At 33.6% G+C, this 26,541-nt stretch overlaps 1 protein-coding gene across 10 annotated transcripts; it reads right to left on the bottom strand.

Moving 5' to 3' along the window:
* Positions 1-1,529: 1,529 nt before the first annotated feature.
* Positions 1,530-25,750, bottom strand: LOC105341331 (probable G-protein coupled receptor 139). Of its 10 annotated transcripts, none has more exons than XM_011447794.4 (3): positions 25,611-25,750; positions 17,955-18,011; positions 1,531-2,971 (listed from the first exon to the last, which is right to left on the bottom strand). In XM_011447794.4, the coding sequence occupies exon 3, from the start codon at positions 2,963-2,965 to the stop codon at positions 1,766-1,768; it is 1,200 nt and encodes a 399-aa protein (XP_011446096.1). In that variant the 5' UTR covers positions 2,966-2,971; positions 17,955-18,011; positions 25,611-25,750; the 3' UTR covers positions 1,531-1,765. The 10 variants fall into 10 exon arrangements, with proteins under 10 accessions (XP_011446094.3, XP_011446096.1, XP_011446097.1 ...); XM_011447795.4 differs by lacking the exon at positions 25,611-25,750 and adding an exon at positions 19,827-19,977; XM_066088331.1 differs by lacking the exon at positions 25,611-25,750 and adding an exon at positions 19,269-19,329.
* Positions 25,751-26,541: the final 791 nt, after the last annotated feature.

The following is a 26,541-nucleotide window of genomic DNA, read 5'->3' as shown; positions in this document are numbered from 1 at the left end:
TTTCCAGATTCTTCATTGAGTGGTATGGTTCGGGCAAAGCGCACAATGAGCAGGTATGTACCGAGATACAATGGGTCATCCTTTTGTTTAGCTCTTCGATCTGTGTTGTTGGTGACCGTTTCACCCATAGTGTTGTGCACAAGACAAACAATGGACCCATGGTGTACAATGAACGATTTATAGCTTAAAACTTATCATTAACGTCTGGATTGCAGGAAGAGTCTGCAAAATCGTCACATACATATCAGATAATATTGTTTTTCTTTTCCCAATGAAATCTCGCGAGATTTAAGGTAATTGCATTACGAGATGTTACTTCGTTGGTTGACCTTCGTTCCTCGTCCCATCGCTTAATGGCCTTGCTGCTTGTTAAAAGTGCTCGCACCAATCTTTCCTTAGAGAATTTTGCGTAGAGTCAATTTTCATTTGAATTAAGGAAATCATTTTCGGAGGACAGTCTTTCAATTAACCATCAGCAATTCGCCGGAAAATTAGTTGAAACACGAAAGTAAACACTACAGAATGCAAGTTTTGAAATTGTAAACACATTTACTAGTACATACATTTGCAACCATCCCATCTTGATTACAGAAAAAGAAATTTTCTCTTATTTTTGTGCGTTGATACTAATTCAATCAAATATATATTCAACGCATGTTTCTTGCTAAGAAAAAGTGCAAATTAAATTCTTAATTTAGAACTCGATTTTTTTTTCTAGAAAAGATTGGCTTTGATTTTTTTTAATTAAATTGAGAAAACGTATTTCTGTAATTGAGGTCAATTTTTTGTAGCTAAGCAATCCAAAAATGAAAAAATTATTTCATGTTTGGCTTAAAAATGATGCATAAAAAAACTAAACTGAGGCTTGCATGAGCGCGGTGTCCTCACGGAAATTTCACTTTCTAAACGGGATCGAACATGCTGGGCTATAATTTATTCTCTCGGCTATTTTACCAAGGTACAGACGATTAATGCTTCGGTATATGACTTTCATTAGTAATCAACAGACGTCTCATTTCGGCGGCCATCAAACGAGGAAATCTTTCCGCCGTTCTGGCTGCATCCAGTGACGCGTCCCTTATTGTTTCCTATACATGTCTACACCTAATGCAAGATTCGTGTCCCCAGTGCATTAACGGACATAACTGGGATCCCCCGAAGACCGACGGTGATTGGACCAGTATCACTCCTCAAAGTGCTACATCATACTATTTCATTATACAAGTCTTGCTACTGGCAAGACATTCCACATATTTTTGAGTTTCTTAGCAATTATATTCATTTTTTTTTAATTTATTTTTTTTTTGGGGGGGGGGGGAGGTAGGGCGTTTAGGGGTTCTAACATTTGGTAAATGTAATTCAATAATTCGAACTTAGACCAGTGTCAAAAAAAGGCAAAATGATTAAAAAATGTTTCTGGTCAAGACATTCCCTTTATAATTTTAATAATATATTGGTTATATATTAATGTATCTGTCAGCGTTCAACTAAGGTAAAATCACAGAAGAAAGATTTTTAACTTGTTTATTTTATTATAGTATTCAGATGCATTCAATATTACTCTGAAGAGATATTCGCCTATGTAAGAATTGTATATCACGTTTTTAGTTTACAAGTAGTAATCCAGTCACTGCTTATAAAGTAACAAATGTTAATAGAATAAATATTATTTACAAATTTCATAAATAGATAGAATAACATTAAACAACAAACATAATCTTCTTGGTCCAATTATTTTCACACTTGCATGCACTCACTTCAAACATCACAACTGAGTTTCGGAAGAGTTAAGAACAGGCTCACTTTCGGTAGAGTCTATTGGGTGACCATTGGACTTTCCATTGCACATGCGTACTGTGACTTCCTTTCTATTCTTGACACTTCCGGTTCGGACAGTTGAATATTCGGTCATTGAAGTGTTTGTAAGTTTAACCTTCAGTCCGCCAATCAACGGCCTCATAAGTTTTTTAAACTCCTGTCTGAAAATTTTTCCAGTCAGCATATATATGTAAAAATTTCCAGCATAATGAGTCATACCTATTTCTTCAATAACAGTTTTTGCCCAGTAATACTGGAAATGTGCTCTCCAAGCGTCCGTAATTTCCGGTAAATCTTTCTCGATACCTGGAGGGAAAGTATAATACAGGGTCACAATGACCGTCACCGGAAGTGTGGTAAATATTTGGTAAAATGAAACTGCTAAAAGCATCACTGTTGTTGCGGAGTTTCGATGCGTTCGGGAATGAAGCGTACTCTGTTCAAACTTTGAAAGTTTTCTAGCTTCCACAATCACATGGATATTGAAATATAGAATTGACAATGGCACTAACAGAAACACAAATGCTTCCACACACCAAGTCCATATTGTCCAAAACGACGCAGTCCCATATTCAACCACTGATCCTCGAAGAAAACACTTCTTATTTTGCGAGTCGTAGGACCAGAAAAACCCCTGAATGCTGTTTATGCATAAACAACCCACGGTTGTACAGACAATAACAATCTTAGCATTTCTCGTAGTACACCATGCCTCTCTTTTGAACGGGTGACAGATACTGATGTATCGTTCAACAGTAAACGACAGTACTAGAATCGGGGACAAATATTGAGATGTCAAGAATATTATGGGGTAAAATTCACAAATGAAAGGTAAATCCAAGCATTTCACTTCCCACTTTTCATTGAGTTCATATACAACTTGCAGTGACAAAAACACAAGGTCCACAAGAGCCAAAGCAGCAAGGTAATATCCGGATGAGTTGCGCATGCGCCGCTGGAGCCATATGATAAGAGAAAATATGTTCCCGGGAAATCCAATGACGTAAGTGTAAGGAGTGACGTATTTATCGACAGCCACGGCCTCTGGACAGAAAGTAGAGTATATGTCATAATGGATGGCTGCGGTGGACGATTCGTTGTACAGAGGTGTGGTCAGGTTACTATCAAAGGACGCATTCAGTGACATTGTCGTCTGCAAGGAGAAAAAAAATGACATGAGACGTTTCATAGAACAAAACTAGTATATCATATCGTAGGAGGAAAATATTTTTTTGATTTTTTTGTAGATTATTGCTCAAAATTTCATGATGCATTGGTGCCTGGTTTTCAAGTAACTTATAATGAAATTGCACCAAAAATTACATTTCTACTGGATCTTAAATAATTTAAAGGAAATGTGCACGATAGAGTTGCGATGTATCCGAGTTGTAATAAATATAAAACTGAATACTAAAATATACCAAAAAGAGCAATAATATGCGAGTTGTCATTGCAAAACTTACAAAAGAAGAGCAATAAGAAGCATTATTACTTCTCCTTTCATTTATTAAAACGTGCAATTTCTTGCGCAACGCACAGATTTTTCACTTGCTAAGACCACACGCTATGTTTACAAAGGAATCAGAACTTCGATTAGTTAGGCATGGCTTAGCGTTTTAAAAGCATTTTGTTTAGACTTTAATTGAAGTTGAACAATTCCTACTCCCTCCTCGGAATGTTTTATCCTCTAAACAATCCTCGTTTTCAGTCTAAAACCGACTTGGAATGTTAGACGTTTATTTATTTTTCACTGTTTTTCTTATCTTTCTTTTTTCTCATCGTTTGCTGTTTGCAGATTGTTCTTGGTGCATGATAAAATTTCGTTTTCAGCCTTACTTTATTAATTATTATTACAAAATCATATCTACTTTAAATGGACAAGAGCATTGTAAAAGTTCAAACTAATTGAAAATGGTCGCCATGAATTATTCATTATTGTAATCATAGGCCAAAGTTACTCTACCATTTATAAAGCGTTTAGTCATGGTTTTAACCCAGAGAATGGGGACAAGCAGAGGAAAAAATGACAACAACACAAATTACAGTTGAGTTGAAAAATACAGCCATGTTCTGCAAAGTCGGTGCAGTAACCGCCCCCCCCCCCCAATAAAAAAAAATACAATAAAACATAATCATCAGTGTCACGTGACAACGCCATGATCCCTGTTCATTCAGAATGCATTCATTGATATTCCAGAAGATGGACGAGCAGACTAACAAACCATTAATCCCAGGGAAAGATTGAGTCAAGACGCGGCACCGATGTTCATGTTCCATTAATCATGAAAGTCGTCAAAATGGTTAAACTAATGAGCTTAACTGTTGTACCTTACGGGAATGACTTGTAAATATTTGCTAATTAATGGAGAATACTTTTGTAGAATTTCTCCCTTTTCTCGCATAATTCGCCGCAGCAATCTCTTCGTTTAGGCTCATTGTCGAATTTTTAGAAGTTGGATTAAACAGTCAAAGAAATTAATAATTATTAATTGCGTAAAAAAAATTTAATCAAAAGATATGCTAAGAAAAACGATTTGGCGATCTATCAGGGGACTTTGAACGATATTGATTAAGACATCAGGGGATGAATTGATTAAAGCCCGCACGGGGTTGCATAAGCGCAGCGATGGGAAATGTACCACAAGACAGTGATTGAGGCGCTACAATCCGCGGGTCAGCGCTGCTAGGATCTTACAAGCTCCAAGAATGCGAGTACAATTCACAAAGAGGTGCTCAAAAGAGAGGTCACATGGGAAAAAAACCTTCGATGTTGATATCTATCTAACAGATCACGATATTGGATTGTAAATCAATAATATAAAAATATAATTCAAAAATTTAAAATCATCATCAACCATTTAAAGCACACATATATAGTAAATCCATTCATTGTATTTCAATCATTTATAAAATTTCAATGAAATTAAGCTATAAAATTACAAATTATATTATTTCTCCATTGCTTATGAATCGTCTTTGGTATGACTTAAATGTATTAGTATTAAGTTGATGAAATTTAACACTCTGTGTCATTGGGAAAATTTAAAAAACAAATTCTAATTCAGAAAGTCATGAAGTTTTATAAATGTTAACATGAAATTAAGTTCCGTTAAAGAATTGATAATTCAACTAATGTATGCAGTATACATGCAAAATTATAATGTTACCGTACTTTTTAAAGAAAAAAATCTTATATTTATACCAAAGAACAAACTTTAAATTCTAGAGAAATCTGGGAAGTACAACAAAAACACCAAAACATTTCTGTATTTCTTTTAGACAACATCACAATTGGAAACAAATAAATTGTATGATTTGTCTGTTGTTATTGTGTTGTTATGGAATTGAGGTGTATAGATCGTAGGTTTCCTATATAGAGCAATCTATCGCTTTATTCCACAGCCCGAGGCTTTAATTAGGCTCTTGTCGCCCGTTACAAGCAGAATCTACACCGCCAAATAAATCTGGACAATCAATGCATTCTAATTAATACGAATTAATACGAATCAAAAATTCGTGAAGCTGATTTTGCTGGGGAAAATTTCATATCAGTTCTCAAGGTATTAACAACTCAAAAGAAACGTTCTCTGTCACTCGTAAATACAAAAAAACTTACTTTGTATCGATGAATAAAAGCACACAGGTAAGAAAAAGTCCTGATTTTATCAACAAACAGTTTATCAAATTCATCTGGTTTGTACACAATCAAACATTGAACCAACGAGCGTTCATGTCTGGTTTAACATCCAAATTGTCTTAAAATTTGAATGATCTCGGGCTCCACTGACATTCACTTTTGGTTTTCTACAGAAATGATAACTTAAGATTTAAATGGTTTACCACAAGCGCGCATTTACACCGAATAACCATTCCGAGCCAACAAGGCCACTAAGATATGACTACCTAGTGTGTCCGTCACTCATCTACGAATCTATGGAAGACGTGTTTCGTGCTGTGAACAAAATTGTCGTCGTTTCTGTTGCAAAGGCTTTTTTCTCGTTATCGCTAATTTTTGTTACCCAGGTGCAGCGAAACCAATTCTGTGTAGGAACTACTTACAGTAGATCACCGCTGTACAAGACGCACAGATACTGGGAGAATCACAATGCATTACCACTTACACATAGCACATATATAACGGGAAGGGTTAGACAGCCGCCCGGCGTCATACGCTATCTGTGTGTTTGGCTGACCATCTGACGGCTGTCCGGATCGCTCCTGATGCCAAGATAAGACGTTTCGTTGGTGTTTTTTGTTTTCTATTCAATGCGCTTATCTACAGACTATACTTTTTCTTTTCATATCAAGGAAACGTTAATCTTCATCCTAAAAATACGTCTATCAAAAATCATTGTCTGTACTTACATAATGTCGTTCGGATAATACTTTAATCCATCTTTTCTGACAAGTGTCAACTTAACATCCGCTTATAATCTGATTTTTATGTTAACAGGAAAAAATTATCCAGTGATCCGACCTCCGACGTAAACACGGGAGAATTGATCACAAACTCCCAACCTCGTCACAACGCTTGCTTATAACCAACTTAAATGTACGCGCGTCAATGAAAATCATGCCGGGACCTCCGTATGCCTATGAGATTGGATTCACAGTTAATAATATGCCTGGATATACTTTCTCTGTCCCGTCCATGAATTACGTCTATATTTTTTTATCACTATAATAGTTGACATTGTGTGCTTTTTTCTTAAGAGATAACGTGCACGAAACGCATCTGGTGGTCCAGTGATCTTAGGAAATGTGACCCCCTCTCTAATGTGCCCAAATAACTACCACGTGATGGGCTTAATCATAGCCATTACGCGGTCAGGGAGGGTGAAAGCGGATGGCTAATTATCCCATGTTACGCCTTCCTCTAGGAAATGACCCCTCTTAGACACGATACATTTCCTATTTTTCCCAATGTTTATTATTTTAACAAATTTGACATATTTATTGGAATATATTTTAAAAAAATTAACAAAAAATGCATAGATGTGAAAATGCAGTTCACACATACGGAACTTAAATTGCCATTTATTTATTCACATGCAGATTCATTACGAAAACCGTTACAACGAAAACTGCAATAATTTCATCCCTTTGTTATTCACTGATAAATGTCGATATTTCTTTTTGGGAGACTCATTCAGACAGAACATTATGGGAAGAACAATCTGTTAAACGAATCAATTAATTGTCCAGAAAGAACAATGCAAAAGCTAATATTCCGCTTGAATGTTTAAGACTTATTGTTCGCAGTATCGCTTCAGCTAGACTATTACTTTCACGAAGTATTGTAACAAATCTCCGGATCCAGATGCTGATTAGAACAAGACACATCGATCGTCCAGCTTTAAATAAATCTGGACAATTTATTGCCTTCAACTATGAAAGGGTGGTTGGTGTGACCTAGTATCTGCGAGTCCATTTGGTTGGGCCATGAACTGTTCAAGAAATCCGGAACTCTGGATTTTAGTGTCTTCAATATATGGGATACATTTTCATCAATTCTTAGGTATCATAGGGTACAGTGTTTAGCTGTTTTGGCATGTAACTGTCTGTTATAGCACCATCTAATGGCACGGAGGTCCATTTCTTCCAGCGGCCTTTATCATGTCAATAAATATTAATGCGCATCATGGGTATTAAAGTGATTTCCATACACTTTAAACTATTCAGATAAATGGGGCAAAATATAGCGGGAAAATTTACGAGATTTCAGACGTTGATTGGTGCGCGCACCTGCTTCGTGTTTCAATTAGAGTAGACAACTTAGTCTATATATCGTAAACATCTCCAACTGCTAATGAGAGACCTTCAGAATAACAAATTTCAAACAAACAATAAACCCTTTTAATAGATCGTGTAGGCGGCCCGTCAGATAGATTTTGACTCGAAATTTGCAAAATTTCTATCGAAGATTTCCATCGATATCTCTTAACGTTTACATCGCAACATTTTTTTTCCACATAAAATTGGCATGTTAATATTCTGTTCTGTTTTCTTCTCAACATGAGGGCACACTAGTTCATTGCTGTTTACATCAGATCATAGTTATTTAACATAACTCACGCGCCGTCATGAAATAACTAATGACCTCATAATATCATTAAAAACAAATGGATGTCATTACAGTTTGGCCACAAATATGTTTCAGAGTAAATAATTTATCGTACTCAAGTCTGTAGACAAGGACCGACGTACACACTCGGCGCTTCCTTTTGTCCTAATTAGAACACAATGTTCTTGCTAATTGTTAATTGCCAAGTATCTCCATTGTTTTGAACGCAGGAAGTACATGTTCATAATAGGCAGTGATCATGAGATGGTCAGTCAGTTGTGGGATATATCGGATATGACCAATTACAGGAAAACAAGTCGTCTGACTTGCGGAAATATGTTGTTAAAATTATTTAAAGATTTCCTTGTTTTAAACAACGATGACCATAATTGCGACAAGTCTTTCAAAATGGCCGTTTTATCACCTGCAACTATTTTAGATATTATTTGAATAGAAGGGAAAACATGTAGTTTACTTCGAGCTGGGCGGAAATCTTCGCGACGGTAAATTACAGGGTTTGGATATCTCTCCGCACACAATGTGCTGTTGGTTAGGGATGTTGCATTAGACACCAGCAGTTCATCGCCCTAAGAAACTAAGCGAGAATTCCTAGTGTTTTCGTACTTCTCAGCTATTTTAAGAAACTTTATGTGAATGGTTTTAATCAGGTCTGAAAAACGTTATTATTTAACACCGAAGACGTTAATGTTCTTTTATCTCGCCTAGGAAAATGACAGTTTCAATTCAACAAATTGAAGACACACTCGTTTGTGGCTAATGTCTTGTCAAAAACTCATAAAATTGACAATCTGAGTTTTAATTAAGATTACTGTCTTACTTTTAACAATCTTCGACGAGATTTACCTAACCGCTAGCTATACCTGAAGAAAAACCACAACTATCATAGAAAGAATAGATAATCTGTATTAACTTTGACTAAAAACCTCAGAACTACTTTTACTCTAAAAAGTAGTTTTGATGTAACTTTAGAGCATCAAAAGCTACATTTGTACGCGTATGATACAGCTTTTGGTGATATATTTACATGATATAACATTACATATTGTTATACTTTCATGTTAAATACTGAAATCTGATTGGTTAAGACGCAGTTAATAATATTTACTATTACCCTCAGCGTTAGCAACGCACTTGGCAACGGGTAACATTAAAAAATGTTACATGCGCGAAAATTATGCGCGTACGGTTCGCTGTAGAATTCACGTTATTCCTATATAAAAGCAGTAAAATTTTCTTAAAAATTTTAAAAAAGACATTCAGTATAACAAAATAAATAGTGCCTGTTTGGGAGGATAACAGTTGAAATTGACACCCCTCGAAAACCATTGTCAACCTCCGCTTCGCGTCGGTTGACAATGGTTTTCTCGGGGTGTCAATTTCAACTGTTACCCTCCCAAACAGGCACTATTTATATAATGTGATTGTATTGGCACACGTAAGGTAATTTTGAGGTCATTAGTATTTTCAAAGGTCAATATTTCTGAATCCTTGGTGGACTGGCTCAAGAAACAGCCAATCGCTCTTTCTTTCACAGTTTGTATCATATGATTATTAATTATGCTAATAAATTCAAGCTAGAAAATAAAATGATTGTTTTTTTAAGATCTGACACATCTGAGAGTCGACTGAATTTTTGTTTGCAGGTGGCATCGTACAGAAATTTTGAAATCATATTTGGAACGAAGGTAAGGTCGAGAGTCCTTTTGGGTTTTTTATATACTTTAATTCAATGCTTTCTACAGATTTAAATAATGAATAAATGTAGAATGATTTAATCGAATTCAGGAACTGCATTACAAAAGAAACAAAATGATAAAGAGAAGAAATCAGATAAACTAAGGTGCAGATAATTTCAACTTGAGTAGGCAGTTCCCTATTAATTGATTGGAAATTTTGAACACAGGACCAAGACCTATACAATTTTATCTCTTTTAAAAAAAAATATCTGATATTTTATTTTAACAATACATTCTACTCATTCTACTAAACTTAATTTTTTCCACAACAAATAAATTATCTTTTTTTTTTTTTTTTACAAGATTTGATTTTTTCGCCTTTAAAACCAATTTATTGGCTGTCCTATGCAGATCACTTCACTAAAGCATGTTTTATGTCTGATCGGGAAGTGAGTACTTTTTGAATAACCTGGTCAATGCAATAACATGGCCATTAAATTAATGCAACCATATAACAGAAGTAAAAAATATGAAATATTTACACTCTGAAACAGGATTAATCAATTTTCAAGGATCTCCGCGCTTCAGCAATGTAAATGTCTTCGAACTATAATAAACTGCCATGCTTGTCGCAACTTTATGCTGTCTTAATAGTTTTGTACCACACAGAAGAAGATTTGAATTTTCCATTTTAGTCCGATAGAATTGTTTTTGAGTTGACGAAAGGATATTGACGTTGAAAACGGACACGTTTGTCACCTTCTAAAATTTAAACCAAAAATAGGAATTGACATTAATTTAATTCTAAGATGGTTTATCCTTTGTTGTTTGAAGATCTTAGCTGCATAATTGCATGCAGATATGAAAATAGTTAAATTGGTGTCTTGCAGATGTGGGGTTTTAAAATAGCATGAAATTAAATCTGACGTTTGCAAAATGAGCATGTTTCTAAATAGGAACAATATTTTTTTTTTGCTCAGGGAGTTTTAACTCCAAAGGTTTGCTCGATTTACAATTGCAAAACATTTCAAGATTACCAAAATTAAATTACGATGAGTTGCTTCAAAAATTTTCTTAATAATTAGCAGAGATATTTTTTATATTAGATTACTGATGCTAAAATACACTTGATCTTTAACTTGTTATTGACATATCATTCTGCACGTACCTTCAATGAATCCAATAGGCCCATGTTGATTGAACAAATGAAAGCATTCCAACAGAACACAAGTGTGAATCAATAGCTAGTGATAACCAATTAAAATGAAATAAAGATTCAAGTGCTTATCATTCATATTAATAGTTTAATCATATGCCGTTAATTTTCGTTCGCTATTTTTCCACCATTCTATCTACCAATCAAATTTCAGCTTTCAAAGATCCATTGGAGGATACTCAACCTTTCAAATTGCATGATACTTTCCCCAGGTAATTGCAGTTATTTATATTCAGTCTTAACGTTTATGTTAAGATTTCTAATTTTAGTCTGCTTATTTTTACATAAGTGTCAGGGATTTGGATTGATGTATTATGCGGTTGATATTGTTAACAATTTTTTTTTTCGAAGAAGGGAGTATTGATTTTTTTTTTAAGCAAAAGCAAGTTTGAGAGCTAGACTGTAAATATAAGAAAATAAATTAGAATTTTTTTTTCAATTATGATAACAGTGATTACAGATTGCAGTTATGTTGTACCGTCTCCGAACGTTACAGACAGAAACGGTTAATAGAATTTGTAATTCAAAATTAAGTTGTAAAACACGTTTTTTAAGGTACAAAATGACTGTTTTCTGCTGTCATTTTACATCTGGATTGTGATTTACGGGCCGATACTGTAGTTTTATTACTCCTAATAAATCCTCCTGCACTTTCAATCTTAATTTGACGGTTCTGAGCTGGAAATGGATGCCCAAAAACGAACTTTAAGAAGAAGATTAATTAAATAGTAGCTTGAAATATAGAGATAGAAATCTGAAGAAAAAAAAACAACATCCATTAATTCAAGAAACGGTGATATTAATGTATACATGTATTTTTAACGCATTTCCTCGAGATATAAACCTGATTGATGAATCACGAATGACTTTCGGTTTCACGCGCTTCTAATCTCAAACATGTCTTTGAACACTTGTGACATTTTCTACGTTATCTTTTCTGCAGACTAAACAATTCCAGTAACGCAGTCTCCATATTGCGCAGAGAACAACACATTACTCCTATTACTTAACGTATAAGCCATGCATCCAGTGATGCTGAGCTCTTTGATGTTAAGGGTGTTGGATAAAAATAGTACTCTGCTTGATGGATGGGTGGTACATTTTAGCTTATAGATGAAGACATAAAAAAGAAAAGATAGAAAAAGGAAGGATAAAACAATAGAGCAAGTCTGTGCATCAACGTTATACAACATTTTTGATGTTGTTCATATTTAAACGGGAGATGTGACAAGCCATCGAAAAAATGGTTAAACAAGGAAGAGGGCATCCACAGATCCGATTCCTGTTGATTCGACCTTGGGATTCGCTCTTCCGTAAAACGCGATTGCGGTCCGTTACTTTCAGACTCAAAGAGCCAGAATTCAATATCGAAAAGTGGGCTCGAACAAGCGCAGATACAACAGCGTCGCTCTCTAGTATTCATTGTATGTGTAAGGGACAAATTAGGCATAAAATAACTCCTCAAATGGCAGCGATAGCATCGCTTCTCTTTCCTGCTGTTACAGCGCTAACAAGACCTCTATTTACATGTATTAGTGACGTGTCAAGCAATTGTTGCAGAAAACGCAAAAAAAAAAATAAATGACAGATATACGGAGATTATGTAGGTTACGATTTTTAAGTACAGTAATTTATAATGCCTATTTCAGGCACTTTTAGATGTTTTATGGAGGTATTATACACTTTAGGATATATATTTATCACCAGAATTCTGTGACATATGACACACGATCAAAGTCGGTGCATTATCAAATCGTTATCTGAAATCTATGTCTCTAAAAATAATCTGGATTTTAAGAAAAAAAGAATGCTTTAGTTAATATATTAAAATGTGTTTTTTAATGTTCTTAGAACCCATCATAGTTATATTTTTATGAGTGATGCAAGGACGAGCAACTTTTAAGATAAAAGATAAAAAATTATTTTAAGTGCTCATTAGTTTTAAAAGATATCCATTCTATTTAACCATTGCTTGTTCCCTGTTATACCTAAAGGTAAATATGAAATAAATATTCATGTATCGGCAACGTCTGACGTTGGGGGAAAAGTATTCTGAGAGATGACGATATAGATATTATGTAACGATTGTACCAACGTTTGAGCAGATGTTAATGGCGACGATGGCATGCGACGAATGTAAATATACCAGAATTTTGGACCATGTTGTGTCTGCCTTTTCCATTTACCAGACAAATGTCAACTTGTTGGCTTTTTTAAGCGGGACAATTTATACCCCTTGCTTCCTGCTTTGCGCGAAGGCTCTGCATACAAATATTTAGTTTGTCACAGGTGTTTGATGAATGTTTAGAAAATAAAAGGTTAAATACTTTGATACTTTATTACAAAATGACGACGATTAACAACTCAACTCCTAGCATCGATCAACAACAAAAAATTGGCCACTTCCTGAAATAAATCGCCATTGCTAATGACGGTCCAATTTCCCCTGAGTTATAATTAGTTTAGCTCAAAAGAATCCTTATTCTGCAAATTCCCCCATACATTGACATATGAGAAGTGTTTACTGTAATACAAAGTACTTACATATTTACTTGAAACGTAATGACTCAATTACTTCAAATGTAATAATACGATGAAAGAAATAACCAGAGAAGCAAAGGGAAAGGGAAAGAGATAAAGAAAATGATTTAAAACAGTCAAGTGAATTCATTAAACAAAAATTAATTAACCCTAAGTAAGTTGGTTGAATCTGTTATACTCAGTACTTTATTTTGAAATTTGAAACGATAAACAAAGAATGTTTTGCATTCAAATAAGTAGTATGAATTTTTTTCTTTTTCAACAAAATAGTTGGAAAGTCAATAATATGTCCTCCGCTTAAATCATAGTTTAGCAAGCAAGTGGTCCCTGATTTTGTTTGAATGACACTTGCTACTTTAATCCGTTGAAGAAAATATTTCGAAATATGGTACTTTTGTGGTACTGTCAGTATTAGAAATACTACTAAACTCAAAACTTATATTAATTAGATGTTACTTTCTTTGTTTCCGTTGCCAATGACTTCCATTTGTAAGTGGCGTTGGAATAAACTACTCTATTACACATATTTTATGCTTCAATCTAAAATTTTTATTTTTGTCGTCGTAACGAGAAATAAAGCGAGAGTAAGAACCATTTTAACAAGAGTTTGGACTTTGGGTTGTTGTGTCCAACAGCAATGTGACGTAAGCCTATCTGTTTAACTGTTGGCCACTCAGCCATGGCTCTTTGAAATCAACAAGATTTATCAGGGTTTTGAGCTAAGACTACGCAATCGGTGTATATTTCGCTTGAAACCAGCGTCATTTTTAACTTGTTTTGACGCAAGAATTAGACAGTTACGTTCTACTGAAGGTCCAAGGCCTTATTTAAATGGTTCTACTGTGTCCTATCAGATGTTGTTAGCAATATCACGGAGATATTGCAGTACATGATATGAGTATATTTAAACATTATCCTCAATAAAGAATTTTCTTACTTTATAGAGTGCTGAATCTAATGTGATCAATTGTGAAAAATATCAATATTTCCAAAAAAAAAAAATAATACATTAAGAAAATTAAATTTATTGTTTTAGACTATAAAGATTCATGCATCATAAACAGTTTTGTTTTATTTGTGACAGTGAATCTACTGGTTAAGAACTTGGGTCGAATCGTCTTATTTGACTTATTTTTTTCAAATTATATTGATTTGAACTCGGATTTAGATTTTATATGGATTGGCAGCTTTATAGCTCGTAAAACTCGCCGATGAAACTGTACTTTCCTTTTTTAATACTTGAAACATCTATTAAATGTCTTACCTAAAGAAATCGATGTCGTAAAGTCCCAGGACAAGAGTGAATAATAACATCGAAGAACATCAACAATTCATAGAACTTTTTAGAAAACCGCGGTGCAAGCCTCATGAGTTTGTTTAACTATATACATGTACATAGAGAAAACCAAGATTCTTCAATATTATATCCTTTGAAAAGTATAAGAAGTATGGGTTATATATATATACAGAAAACACAAGAAGCTGTCTCAAGCAGATTCATGATTGAACAAGTCTTCTTCACTCAATCATTTACTTGATCTTGAAAGAAATTGCAGAAAAAACGCGAACTTTTCGACCAGACAGACATACAAAGTAATTACTGGTGCTTCACGATTGCAGGGTTAGGTTTTACAACAAGACATGCAAGCAACGGTCGATTCGAATCTGCCCTGCATTGACTTATTTTTTCTTATTTCAAAGGTACTTTTAAGTAGAACAAGCACATCTTTTTACTTGAATTGGCATAACAGAGACGAAGATTACCGATTATACAGGAGACATACAAACTTGTGTCAATTTCCGTTAATTCTTTTCATTTGAAATATTACGACGGTTATTGGATATGACAACAAAGAAAAACTAGTGCGATTCCAAAGGAAGCCCTAGATGTTCCTGCCGTCGCAGACCGATGTTATAGATTCATAAAACAGGCGTTCGGTTCCAATGTTTTTAATCCTTGACAACTTAAAAGGTTGGATTTGAATCACGACTTACACAAATTAAAAAATCTCTTGCGCTGCAAACTCTTTGATTTTTGTCAGAAAAAACTTGTTCTCCCTAACTCTTTGCTTCGATATACAGTAGGTATTGTAGGGCATCTCTCTGTCTTCAAATAAAATAAGTTAACGAAGTTATTTTTTTCATTAAAACGTACTCACATGTTTTGATCGAAGAATGACAGGTAAATTGTGACCCCTAAGGAATATCTTTACCTTGGTGTCGCGGAAAACTTCTCAAAACCCACATTAAAGAGCTGTGAATGTTGGAACTCGTTTTATCACCAGCGGCAGAATGCATTCATGTTGCGTTTTATTAGTTTGTTGTCATTAAAGATGCTATATATAATCATAGATGTTCAAGTTCAAGATTAAAGAAATATCAACTAATATTTTTAAATTGTCTGATTGGTGTTTATTTATATTATCTGTAGAGAATACTCCGCAAATGATAAAGATCGATATCTCAAAAACACTCGCTTTGATATGATAGAAAATAGATAGATTAAACTTGCATAATACAACGTGTTTTATATATATATATATATATATATATATATATATATATATATATATATATATATATATATATATATATATATATATAAGAAATTGAACACAAAGCCCATGGGCCACGTCGCTCACCTTGCCAGTCCAACTCTATCTCAAGTCATTAACCTAATACTACATTTACCGCTATAAACATGTCTCCAAAAGACCGCACCCCCATGGTCAGAAATATTGACCTTTCTGTAAATACATGGATCACATGTTGCTTTTATTAAACTATCAGGCGGTTTCACATTTACAAATTCTAGCCTCTACATTTTTTTTTCATAAAAGTTTTTTCCTGTATATAATGTCTCGATATACTAGTAACCCATTTTTCATTATTTTCCAATTAGTTCCCTTTGGAAGGAAGTTCTTAATTTATAGATAATCTCTTACTTTTTCTTGAAAATTATCTATAGATTAGGCTGAAAGTTTTCCTTGGCAACTAAAATAAAAATTATACAAATCATTTATATTACCTTAAAACGAAAAATAGCCAGATTCTAATCTATAGCTAATTCAAACTTTTTTTTTTTTATTTCCTGAGATGTCAAAATATTTTAATGTTCAAAAGGACAATAACCGCGGTCCTTGGTTCCATCTTTCAATATTTTCTTTAACAATATTTATCTTTTTAATATGCCTTTTAAATTTTTTAAATTTTTTATTTTTCTGGTTTTTTTTTAGTAGAATCTAGGTTATCAATCGTTCAAATGTCCTAATCATTACATTATTTCTTCAGTAAAAGCTCTACTACATTAAACCTCAATGTATATAGAAGATTCGTGACCGAAACATCATTTTCTGATAACAGAAATCGGGGGAAAAAAGAAACATTTCGAGTGCTAATGACATGCGCTATATTCTCCTGGGGGGCAAATATTTTAAGGGTTTTTTGTTTATTTTTCTTCTAAACTTAAAGTAATCCGTACCATCAATCTGCACTTTAAAGTGTAATTTTAAAACATCTTCTTATTTTTTTTATTACGAAAACTCTTTTATCAACTACCGTTCTCTTCGTGCAGTGGACATTTTCCATCGATTTAGGTATTTAATGGCACACGGCTTACTTAATTTACCTCCTTCATGCGGATCATACCTTTACATTGCAGTACATCTGTATTTTTTTAGGAGACACAACGTAATATGCACCTCACATATAAATACTCATTAAAAAGAGTTTGACAGGTGACAAATTTAAAACCGTGGCTCTCGTGTCAATGTTAACACGAATTCTCAGGCGCTATGCACCGTCTCTGATAGCATAACGCTCTTGCTAGATTAACTAGGGCCGAATGTCAAAATACAAAAAAAAAATTAAGGTGTTCTAATAGATAATTACAATTAATTTGAACGAAAGAACGTTTACAAGAACCAATTCTAAAGATGGATGTATCTGAAGTTTTCTGAAGGCTTATTTTCTAAAATTTATGCAAACAACAGTAATGCCTGTCTGAAATTTATTACTCATGTCATCATGTATTATTACAATAAAAGTTTCGACCGTTCAATGAATTTATATAAAGATCAGATTAATTAAGTTTAACATTATACATGGTAACTTAAGATATAAAACCACAAACCCTGTACGGTTTTTATAGACACACCAAATCATATTTATGTCCTATATGTCAAAATAGACAAATTTCGAATTGTAATCTCTCTACTCTTATAGAGATTTCGCCGCAGTTAAAACAATGGTTGAATTGTCTTTTAGCCATTAAAATCCAAAAATTATCAGAGATGAACTTGCTGTAAACTTTCATGTTAAATAAATCAACAAACCAATCATCTGGTAATATTCTTGTCGAGGGCGATTAAATGAAGTTACTCCGTACTTTTATTATTCCCCGATTCTACAAAATGGTACTCCTATTGTTACGTCCTATATAGGCATCTTCCCAAGTCAAGGGTTTCTGATCCGCACCGCTTCTCAGAAACCCTTGACTTGGGAAGATGCCTATATAGATGAAGAATTATGCGTGAGATTTTTACTATATTTCTGAAGAAAAAAGTTATATGTATATGGTTATTCAATATTTGCATTGTTAGTAAGTGAAAATGCTTACCTTCTTCCTGTGTATCGTTCCAAATCAGTTAGATTAACACAACAAAACCGATCCCATCTAAAAAAAAATAAATAAACAAAATCAAGAAAGCTTTAGAGAAGGAAGCCACTTGAATTAGATTGCGGTGCTTTTGAGTCATTGTTTTCTCATGGTTACGTCCTTGACTTACTCATCTAATCCTAAATCCCGAAAAAAATATTTTCTCCAAACACATCTTATGAAAACTTTTAATAGGTGGTGGACCTTTCTCAACGCTGATGAAAACCAACGTTAACTGTCTTCAACTTTTCAAGTGAGGAATTTGTTATTGAAATAAATTTACAAATGCTTTGAAGCATGAACGCCGAGATTTTTTCGACAGATTAGAAACATCTTTCGCCATTAGCTCATGCATATGCAGAGCGGGCGAAAGTACAATTATAATTAGAAGGCAAACAACGTATCACTGTTTGATTAAAGGTAAAGTTGTAAAAATTTCAGCAGGTTTCGTGAAGAAATCCAACTTTGTAATTTATGCCCAGACTCCAAAGTAGATCTTAAATGCGTCAAGAAATGAAAAAATAAACACCCAAAGTACAAAGCTCTCTTTTTATCTGACAATATTGTATGTCTAAGGAATATATTATCTGTGGTTTAAAACATTGACTTAACTCTACAACTTGTCTGCAATTTTTATTATTTTTTTTATCGTTTAAGCGTATTTGTGGTTTTGCTATAACCTTTTGAGTTTTTTGGTTGTTGTTTTGCATTCTGTATAATCTATCAGTCTCATAGCTCAGAGGTTCAAGACTACTTTGGTATCCATCAGAAGTCGTTTGAAGTGGATATTTTAGTCGCGGCATTATCATAATATTTCGGTTTCTTTGATACGTATCAGATTGAATAATTTTAAGGGAAAAAAAACGAATGACAAAGCCTCGTCTTCATGTATCCGATTTCAAAACTTGCCGTCTATCAAATAGATTCCCTATATCAAGACTGGGTGACCCGGATTTAATTTCAGAAAAAATGAGTTAATGCCCTATCAAACCCATCATTAGAAATGTACCTTTTGCTCCGGAGAGCTATCTCTGGGAACTTTTAAATTGAATGAGAATTCGAAGGGGTTCTTTTCTCTTTAGGGTGCCAATACGTTCTATACCAAAGAAAAACAAAATCTGCATAACTTTCAAACAAATTACGTTTGTTTTTATAGATCTTCCGTATAATTGACTTTCTTTACTTACCCTGTTTCATGAAAATTTAATGAAAAATCCGTGAATGAAATTAGACTGCTTTAAAAGATTCGTTTGTTAAATGTCCAACCTTGCTCACCTTTGCAAAACTGTTTTGCTGGCAAAACAACAATACGTTGGTATGTTGATGTTCAGATTATAAATGGTTATCGGTGAATTAAGGGTTTTGTGATCTTGGTTATGGCCTATCTGTGTCTCGAACGAACCCGACCTTCCCCGGACTGTGAAAAGATTTGCATTATGGGTTGACGTGATTAGAGTCAAGCTCCGGAGATAACAATTGTCCACATGGGGTCATTCAATTAAAAACAGAATTACATTGTGACGGACTCCCCTTTAGTCTTGCCAAATGGATAACCGGACATATACACGTATTTTAATTTTCTAGAACATTCCACCTAGAGGGTTGTTATTAATTTCACCTAATTCATACATAACATACATATACTCTGTTATATTACACAAAGCATACGATCTATGCACCATGTTGAATTACAGCACCAGAATAATATCATCGATATTAAGGTTTGGTGTGGTTTAAAAGCAGAGAGTCAAAAATAGGTTCCCAGGAACATTAAGCAAAGGAGACGGTTACTTTTAGTTGCTTTCATATTTAGATTAATAGTGTCTTAATTACCTTAAGTATACTTGAAGGTATGTCTCCCTTCTCATCTGCTCTTCATCTCATGATATGCTTTAATCAACCGGTGACACAAACTGGCATGCACGTGTTCATAAGCATGCAATAAAAACACTGCATAATGCACATGCACTATTGTATCCCGGCAAGTAAAAATTTCCAAGTCATTTTGGTTTCTTTCCCCGAGTTTCGATACGACGGGGAAACAAAAGTGGGCTTAGCATACATATACGTATGTACAAACAAGATCACACGGCAAATGTCAATATTGAGACAAAAATATGATTAGTTAAATTAGATAGTTTTAACTTTATCGAGTTTATTCCAGCCCAAAAATTTTTCAAATATAAGGCAATAGTTAACAGATCGATTAAGTAAATATATTTTATCCAATGGCTGGAAAATATAAAAATGTGCGATGTTACATCTCATATTTTTTTTTGAGATTAATCACAAACATTGTCCTTTGAGATTATCTAAAGCTATCAATCACCGATCTATTTAAACAACGACTTAACACTTGAGGAAGCAATCCGTCTATCAAAAAGTAACTTTGTTTTATTTATTGATAATTGAACTTTTCATTTACAGAGAGCAAAGCTAAAAAATCCAGAGAATTAAAAACAATAAGGGTAACAACATATTCTAGAATATGCCAATGCTGTGTTTAAAAGAATTTAAGAAAACATTTTCATTGGCAAGAAAATCTACGGAGTACAATTGTACCTCTCCCCTTGTCATTCATAACTTCAATTGGCGCTCTTAACCTCAGAGAGTTGAGACTCTTAAAATTGGTGAAAGATCCACCAGCTACAAAGGGGAGAGAAATTGCATTCCGTCGGTTAATGTCAGTTACGAAAGATTTAAACCAGAGCAAAGCATCTGAAGAAGTTATTTACAAGGCACTGGTAAACAGTTGACGCTTCAGTAGACACCTTGGAACGTTTGCTTCTGTAATTAAAGACCCCTGTTTACAAAAACGTTGAAACTGAGGAGGGGATAATTTGGTGCAACGTTGTCGGTTTTATTTCTTAAAGTTTTTGCTGGAAATAGAATTTAATGACTCTTTTTTTCTTCTCAAAACTTGATTGAAATAATAATTGGAAGTACATTTGTATTTAAAAACTTGCAAAGTACATGTATATGATCTGATATATTTTTTAAAGAAAATTAAAGATGGTGTATTCTAGAAATAGATTACTAAAGTGCATAAATTCATTAGGTACCGCTTTACAGAGAAGATCAAGGTATCTTCAACTTGATACTGTAATATCTATTAACACGAACAGTTTTTTTTTTCATCGTGACTTTGTGAAGCCCTTAAGTAAATTATTAAACAATTTTTCACGCTTTCTTAGCAGATTCATAGCGTTTCCGGACATTGAAAATGAAATCAAAGTATTGAGGCAACAAACGAGAAGTACCAATGCAGCTTTGCAAAAGCATGTAATTTCGTGACATCTTTTTTTTAAACAAAATATTTTGGTATTATAATTACATCTACTATGCTTTTTTCCCATAGTACCTGTAGCTAATTTTATAAGTTTAAATCCAATTTTCTATGATTGACCATACACTGACATTTACCACCCCTCCCCCCCCCCCAAAAAAAAAAACTTCCGTTTTCTTATTGTATATAATTTAACCGAAAATGGATTTTGAAAATCTCTTAGCGATAAATTTTTTTTATCGCCCTAGCGTGTTCTGAGCTCATGACTTGCAGATCAGTAGCTAACTGAAACCTTTTGCGCTTGGTGTTAGACATCAAAATCGTGAAAGGAAAAAAATAAATTATTGCTCATTTTGAAAGGAAAACACAAAATTGGGGTGTCCATACATCCCTAAATGAAAAAAAACAGATATGGGAAAATTCTCAGTGGATGATCAGTGTTGAACCCATTATAACTACAATATAGATAGATTTATTAAAGTCTATAACAGAGAAATAATCCGATAGTGTTAGCTCGTGATAAAACGTCGCTTAATTATGCTTTAACCTTCAGTGGGCCATTGGATGACATCTATATGCATACGTTCGTAGTTAAGGGTGAAACAAAGAGATCAACTCCGATTATCGGACGTGATGTAAATGGTCTGGTTTAGTATTTGTTAAAGATATTTAGAATGTGTCCTGGATCTAATAAAAGATTGGAACCATTTCTTGGTGGATCAAAGCCATACCGGAATATACAAATATGGAATATAAAAAACATGTATTAGACGAGACATTGTAAACATACATGTAAAAACCACATGTACATGGTAGAACTGTGCTATCTCTATTAAGAATCAGTTCCTTTCTGGACATTTTATTTTGCAAATAATTCTAGCCATGTAAAAAAAAGGATCGTTTTTTATGGATGTTATTAATCAAGAAGTTGGAATAATTTTCTGATATATTTTTGAGGAAAAAATTAATTATCTTGCACGTGTTTTGAACTTGTTTTATGTTTGACCCAAAAATATTTTAATTTTATTACGGGAATTGAAGGCATTTTGTGTAACTAAAGGTATTTTTATCTCAAATATCTCACACGATTACACTTAAAATCCGAGAATTTGAAGAACTTGTCCCATACTCTGCAAACAAATAACCATATTGGCAATTTTTTTTAAAAACCGCTGCCACTGTCATACAATATTACGTAAGCGTCAAACGATTGAAAATAATGTTAACATCTGTAACTGCCGTTAATGGGCTTTTTCTGTGGCACTTGATACGATTGCAATTAATTCCTGGCATTAATTTCCCACTCATTAAGGATACCATTATGTTTTGTTAGAATTTACGATGGCAGCAAGATTCACCCCGATCCATGGTACAAGTGATCACTTAGCACTGAACACATAATCAGCTAATTTGACTTTTTTTGCATTGAAGATTCCTTTAAACTAGAACCAATTAGAAAAGCGGTGTTGGAGTTTTAAGCATTTATTATGACACACCACATATGTGAGAGATTTATGCCTTTCCCCACACGTGGTGTCCCTTCATTGCTTTCCCTGTGTTGGACTTTGACAAAGAGGGACATGGTTTTGGGCCATGTTGCCAGACACTTCATAATCCAATCTTATTTGCATTTGTGTTAATTAAACAAAGCTCAAAATAGCTGCCTCGAGACAGATGTCTATTAACTTATTCTCTTCCTCTGTTGCTAAAACTGGAACTTTTATCGGCATACAATTTCTTGGTTAATTTTCCTCTCATATTTCTCCCACTGAGATGCATGCTTTAATTAATACGATGCACAAACAACCGATGTATTGTGTTAATTGCATTCTCGGCAATCTGTTTGTGGTTAATAGCAATATCAATGCGCTGATCTAAAAAAAATAGTTCCCACTAAATGTTGGTCAATTATGAACAGAAGTACTGGAGAAGTATAGTACTCATAATGATCCAGTTGTATACAGGGTATATAAAAGTCAATTGCTATTCTACTTCCATCCTTAAACAAATAGAAAAGAAAAAAAATGTTGAATTGGTTTATAGCAAAGCTTTATAGCATTTATCAGACACAATGTATGGGGGGGGGGCTTTTTTGGTCGATTTATTACTTTAAGTTTTATGGAATTTAAAAGAACGGTAATAGGAGAAATGTGCAATAAACATTACAAATTGGTCGTTACCGTATCTTTATTGTGCTATAACGGTGTTTTCCGTACTTCGTTCACATCACATTGTAAATGCACCATAAAGCGTCATCAGTTAAATGGGAAGGGTATTTCAAATTGAGGGGTTGTTTTGAAATGTTTCTTATATACAAAAAATGCAAATATATTGTAAAACAAAACAACTGTAAATTAAAGAGTTACCATTGTTTTGCACAACTTAACCTTCGTTTCATCCTAAACAAAATACCATTGTATTTACAGATCAAAAGATAAAAATAATGTGTTTTGCACCAACGCTAAAAATATGTTTTCTTAAATTACCAATCAGAGGTATTGAAATAAAACCATTGTTAACCAGGTCATTCCAAAAATACATTTTAAAAATATTTTTTGACATTATCACTGATGAATTAATGCTTAAGTTCACAACACCTCTTTATAGCGCTTATTCTATTTTTTTAGAGGCTGATTCTGAGAATCGTCGGCTTCTGTCATGACATGACAAAGATACAAATCAGGATAAAGTCTTAGTACTAACTAATACTAAACTCGTACTCATTTTTGTTGTATTTTTATCCACTGCAAATCAATTTGTACTTTTGTAGTCATTGAAAAAAAAACTTGCCAAAGTTTTAAATTTTAATTAATGGATGTTATTTAATAATAAATATCTTCTCTTGTTTCATGTCTAATTTCATATCAATCTTGAATTCAATTCAAGTAGAATATACTGTTTTTGTTTAATCAACGCTCATAATATTCTGTGCAAGTTCCACACTTTTAGTTTTTCACAAATTTAATCGTATGTATGAGATCAGTTCCTGTGATTAGTCACATCACATCTATTTCGAAGTTCAACATTAATCACCAAATTTTAATAATATTTAACGCTTGAACTGATTGTTCAATGTTTTGTGTCATGCATTAACGATGATTTCATTTACACTATAAGTTGTTAACTTATGCATTAAAAACCTACAATAAAATATTTTTCTTTAACTCTATACATACAAATCCCATTTTCAAACAAAGGTACCCGTAAATAGAAGGGTTTAAATATGAACCCGTTAAAATTTATAACTTGTAATAAAACAGTTTTAAATTAATATACTAGTACTGTGCATCTACATGACTAGGTAACTTTAGTTTGGTATATGCTAAAATATATCATGTATTCACTGAGTATATCGTTCGCATCAGACTCGCATAAAACTAATCTAAATATGCGAGAAAAGTTCTTATAGAATAAGACTCCAATTCTATGGAACATGCAATGAAAATATTGCGACTCATAGCGGAAGGGGGTCGGGATAATTTTTAGCAGAGGTACTGTAGCAGGAAAGTTTATTGGGGTATTCAGACCGCGGCTTCGTGTGCTACCTGCATCCACCTATACAGTAACTATAATAACCTTTTTCATTACATATTCATAACACAGGACATGTTTTGAAAAAAAAAATAGCTTTTTTAATTCATTAAAAACTAACAGAGAGTTGTCTAAATTAAGATGATTTCGAAATAGAATGAAATTGGAATAATAGATTCCAATTCTGATCAGAAGGTCGACTATACTTGTCAGGAGTTGGCTTTATACAGGCCTGTATCTATGGTTTATCTAACATCTCTTCCTATTTTTGTACTTTTATAGATGATCGATTTCTTATTCGTTGCCTTGTTACTCATCAAACGATAATTTTTCTTCCAATGAGATCACTTAAATTTTGTAATTTTAATCAGTTCACATCAAAGACGCCCGGATGCTTCTATTCGAAGCTTGTGTCATTCGTCTATAGTGTCAGATTTTGACGTTAATTTTTTGTAATTTCTTTGATTGTTTTGGGGTCTGTTGTGAATACATTTCAAGAGTAACAAATTTCTCAGCCTCAGTATTAGTTAGTTGTGCAAATCAATCATCATTTACCAGTCATAACAAAAAGGATAGGGAATGTTAAATGCAAATGACATTTTTTTTTCTATGATTTGCCTGTCCTAATCTATTACATTGAAGGAAAAATACATATTTGATCTTTAAGTGCATCTGTACCAATAAAGCTTTCAAATATAAGAAATATTATTAACATTACTTAAGATAATATTCATGTTTCAGCAGCGATTGCATGTTACGACAGTGGAATGGAAAAATATGGTCTTAATCTTAATACTCACCTCAATGGGTTAAAAAAGTCAGATTTCTCCTAATTCTATGGTCAAAACTTGTCCAGAAACTTTGCTCTTTGTCATATGATGATAATTTCCCTGTGTTATACAACAAAATTATCTCTTAACACATTCCGAACGACAAATATAAACAACGCATGCGCATTTAATGCTCCCTAGGCAACCTTATATTGCAGCAGAAAATGTTGTTGCAATGCGTCTTCTATTTAAATTGCTTACGATTAAACGGAATTCATCGGATGGAAATAAATAAGCCTTAGCCTGGAAGATCTATCTACTCTACACATTTATAACTTGTCTTCGTGCTCGAGTTTTTTTTAGTGTCTTGTCTACTGCATTTACTTGTTGTGCGGTAACGACTGTTTGCACAGAGAGAAATACAGCAAGATCAAACGCAGAATGGCGATACAATATTTCACCTCTCTCGCAGAAACTACCTAGACCGCCAGGGGGATTAAAATGTTTCATATGGATAAAAGAACAATTAAACTTTTTATACAACCATATCTAAGTGTTTACCGGCCCTGTTATTTAAACATCCTAAGACTCAGGAACAATGGTATAAATTTCAATCTCTCCTCCTCGATTTTGAAAATAAAATGAGATTTCTTTTGTAAAACACTCATGCAGGTGCATTTCCGTTTTGTGTCAACCATTTTAAAGCACCGATACTAATGTATTTTACTGTTAAAGCTTATAAAATCTCCTGGATTAAAAAAAACAACACATTTTCAGAAAGCATTTTCTGAAAACATCTTCAAAATTGGTTTAACTCTTCTAACGTATACATAAAATTGAAATAATGCATTTTAAACGGTTACTCTCTGTACCTTGCAAAAACGAGTAACACTGTTTTATTTTTCATACGACTTATCATACTGTGTACAGCTGTACCATTTTACGAGATCATGGAACCTAC

This window comes from Magallana gigas, chromosome 6, assembly GCF_963853765.1.
Source record: "Magallana gigas chromosome 6, xbMagGiga1.1, whole genome shotgun sequence".
Lineage (NCBI taxonomy): Eukaryota > Metazoa > Mollusca > Bivalvia > Ostreida > Ostreidae > Magallana > Magallana gigas.
Note: the sequence above shows the minus strand (reverse complement) of the source record. Positions and strands in the feature narration are given on the sequence as shown.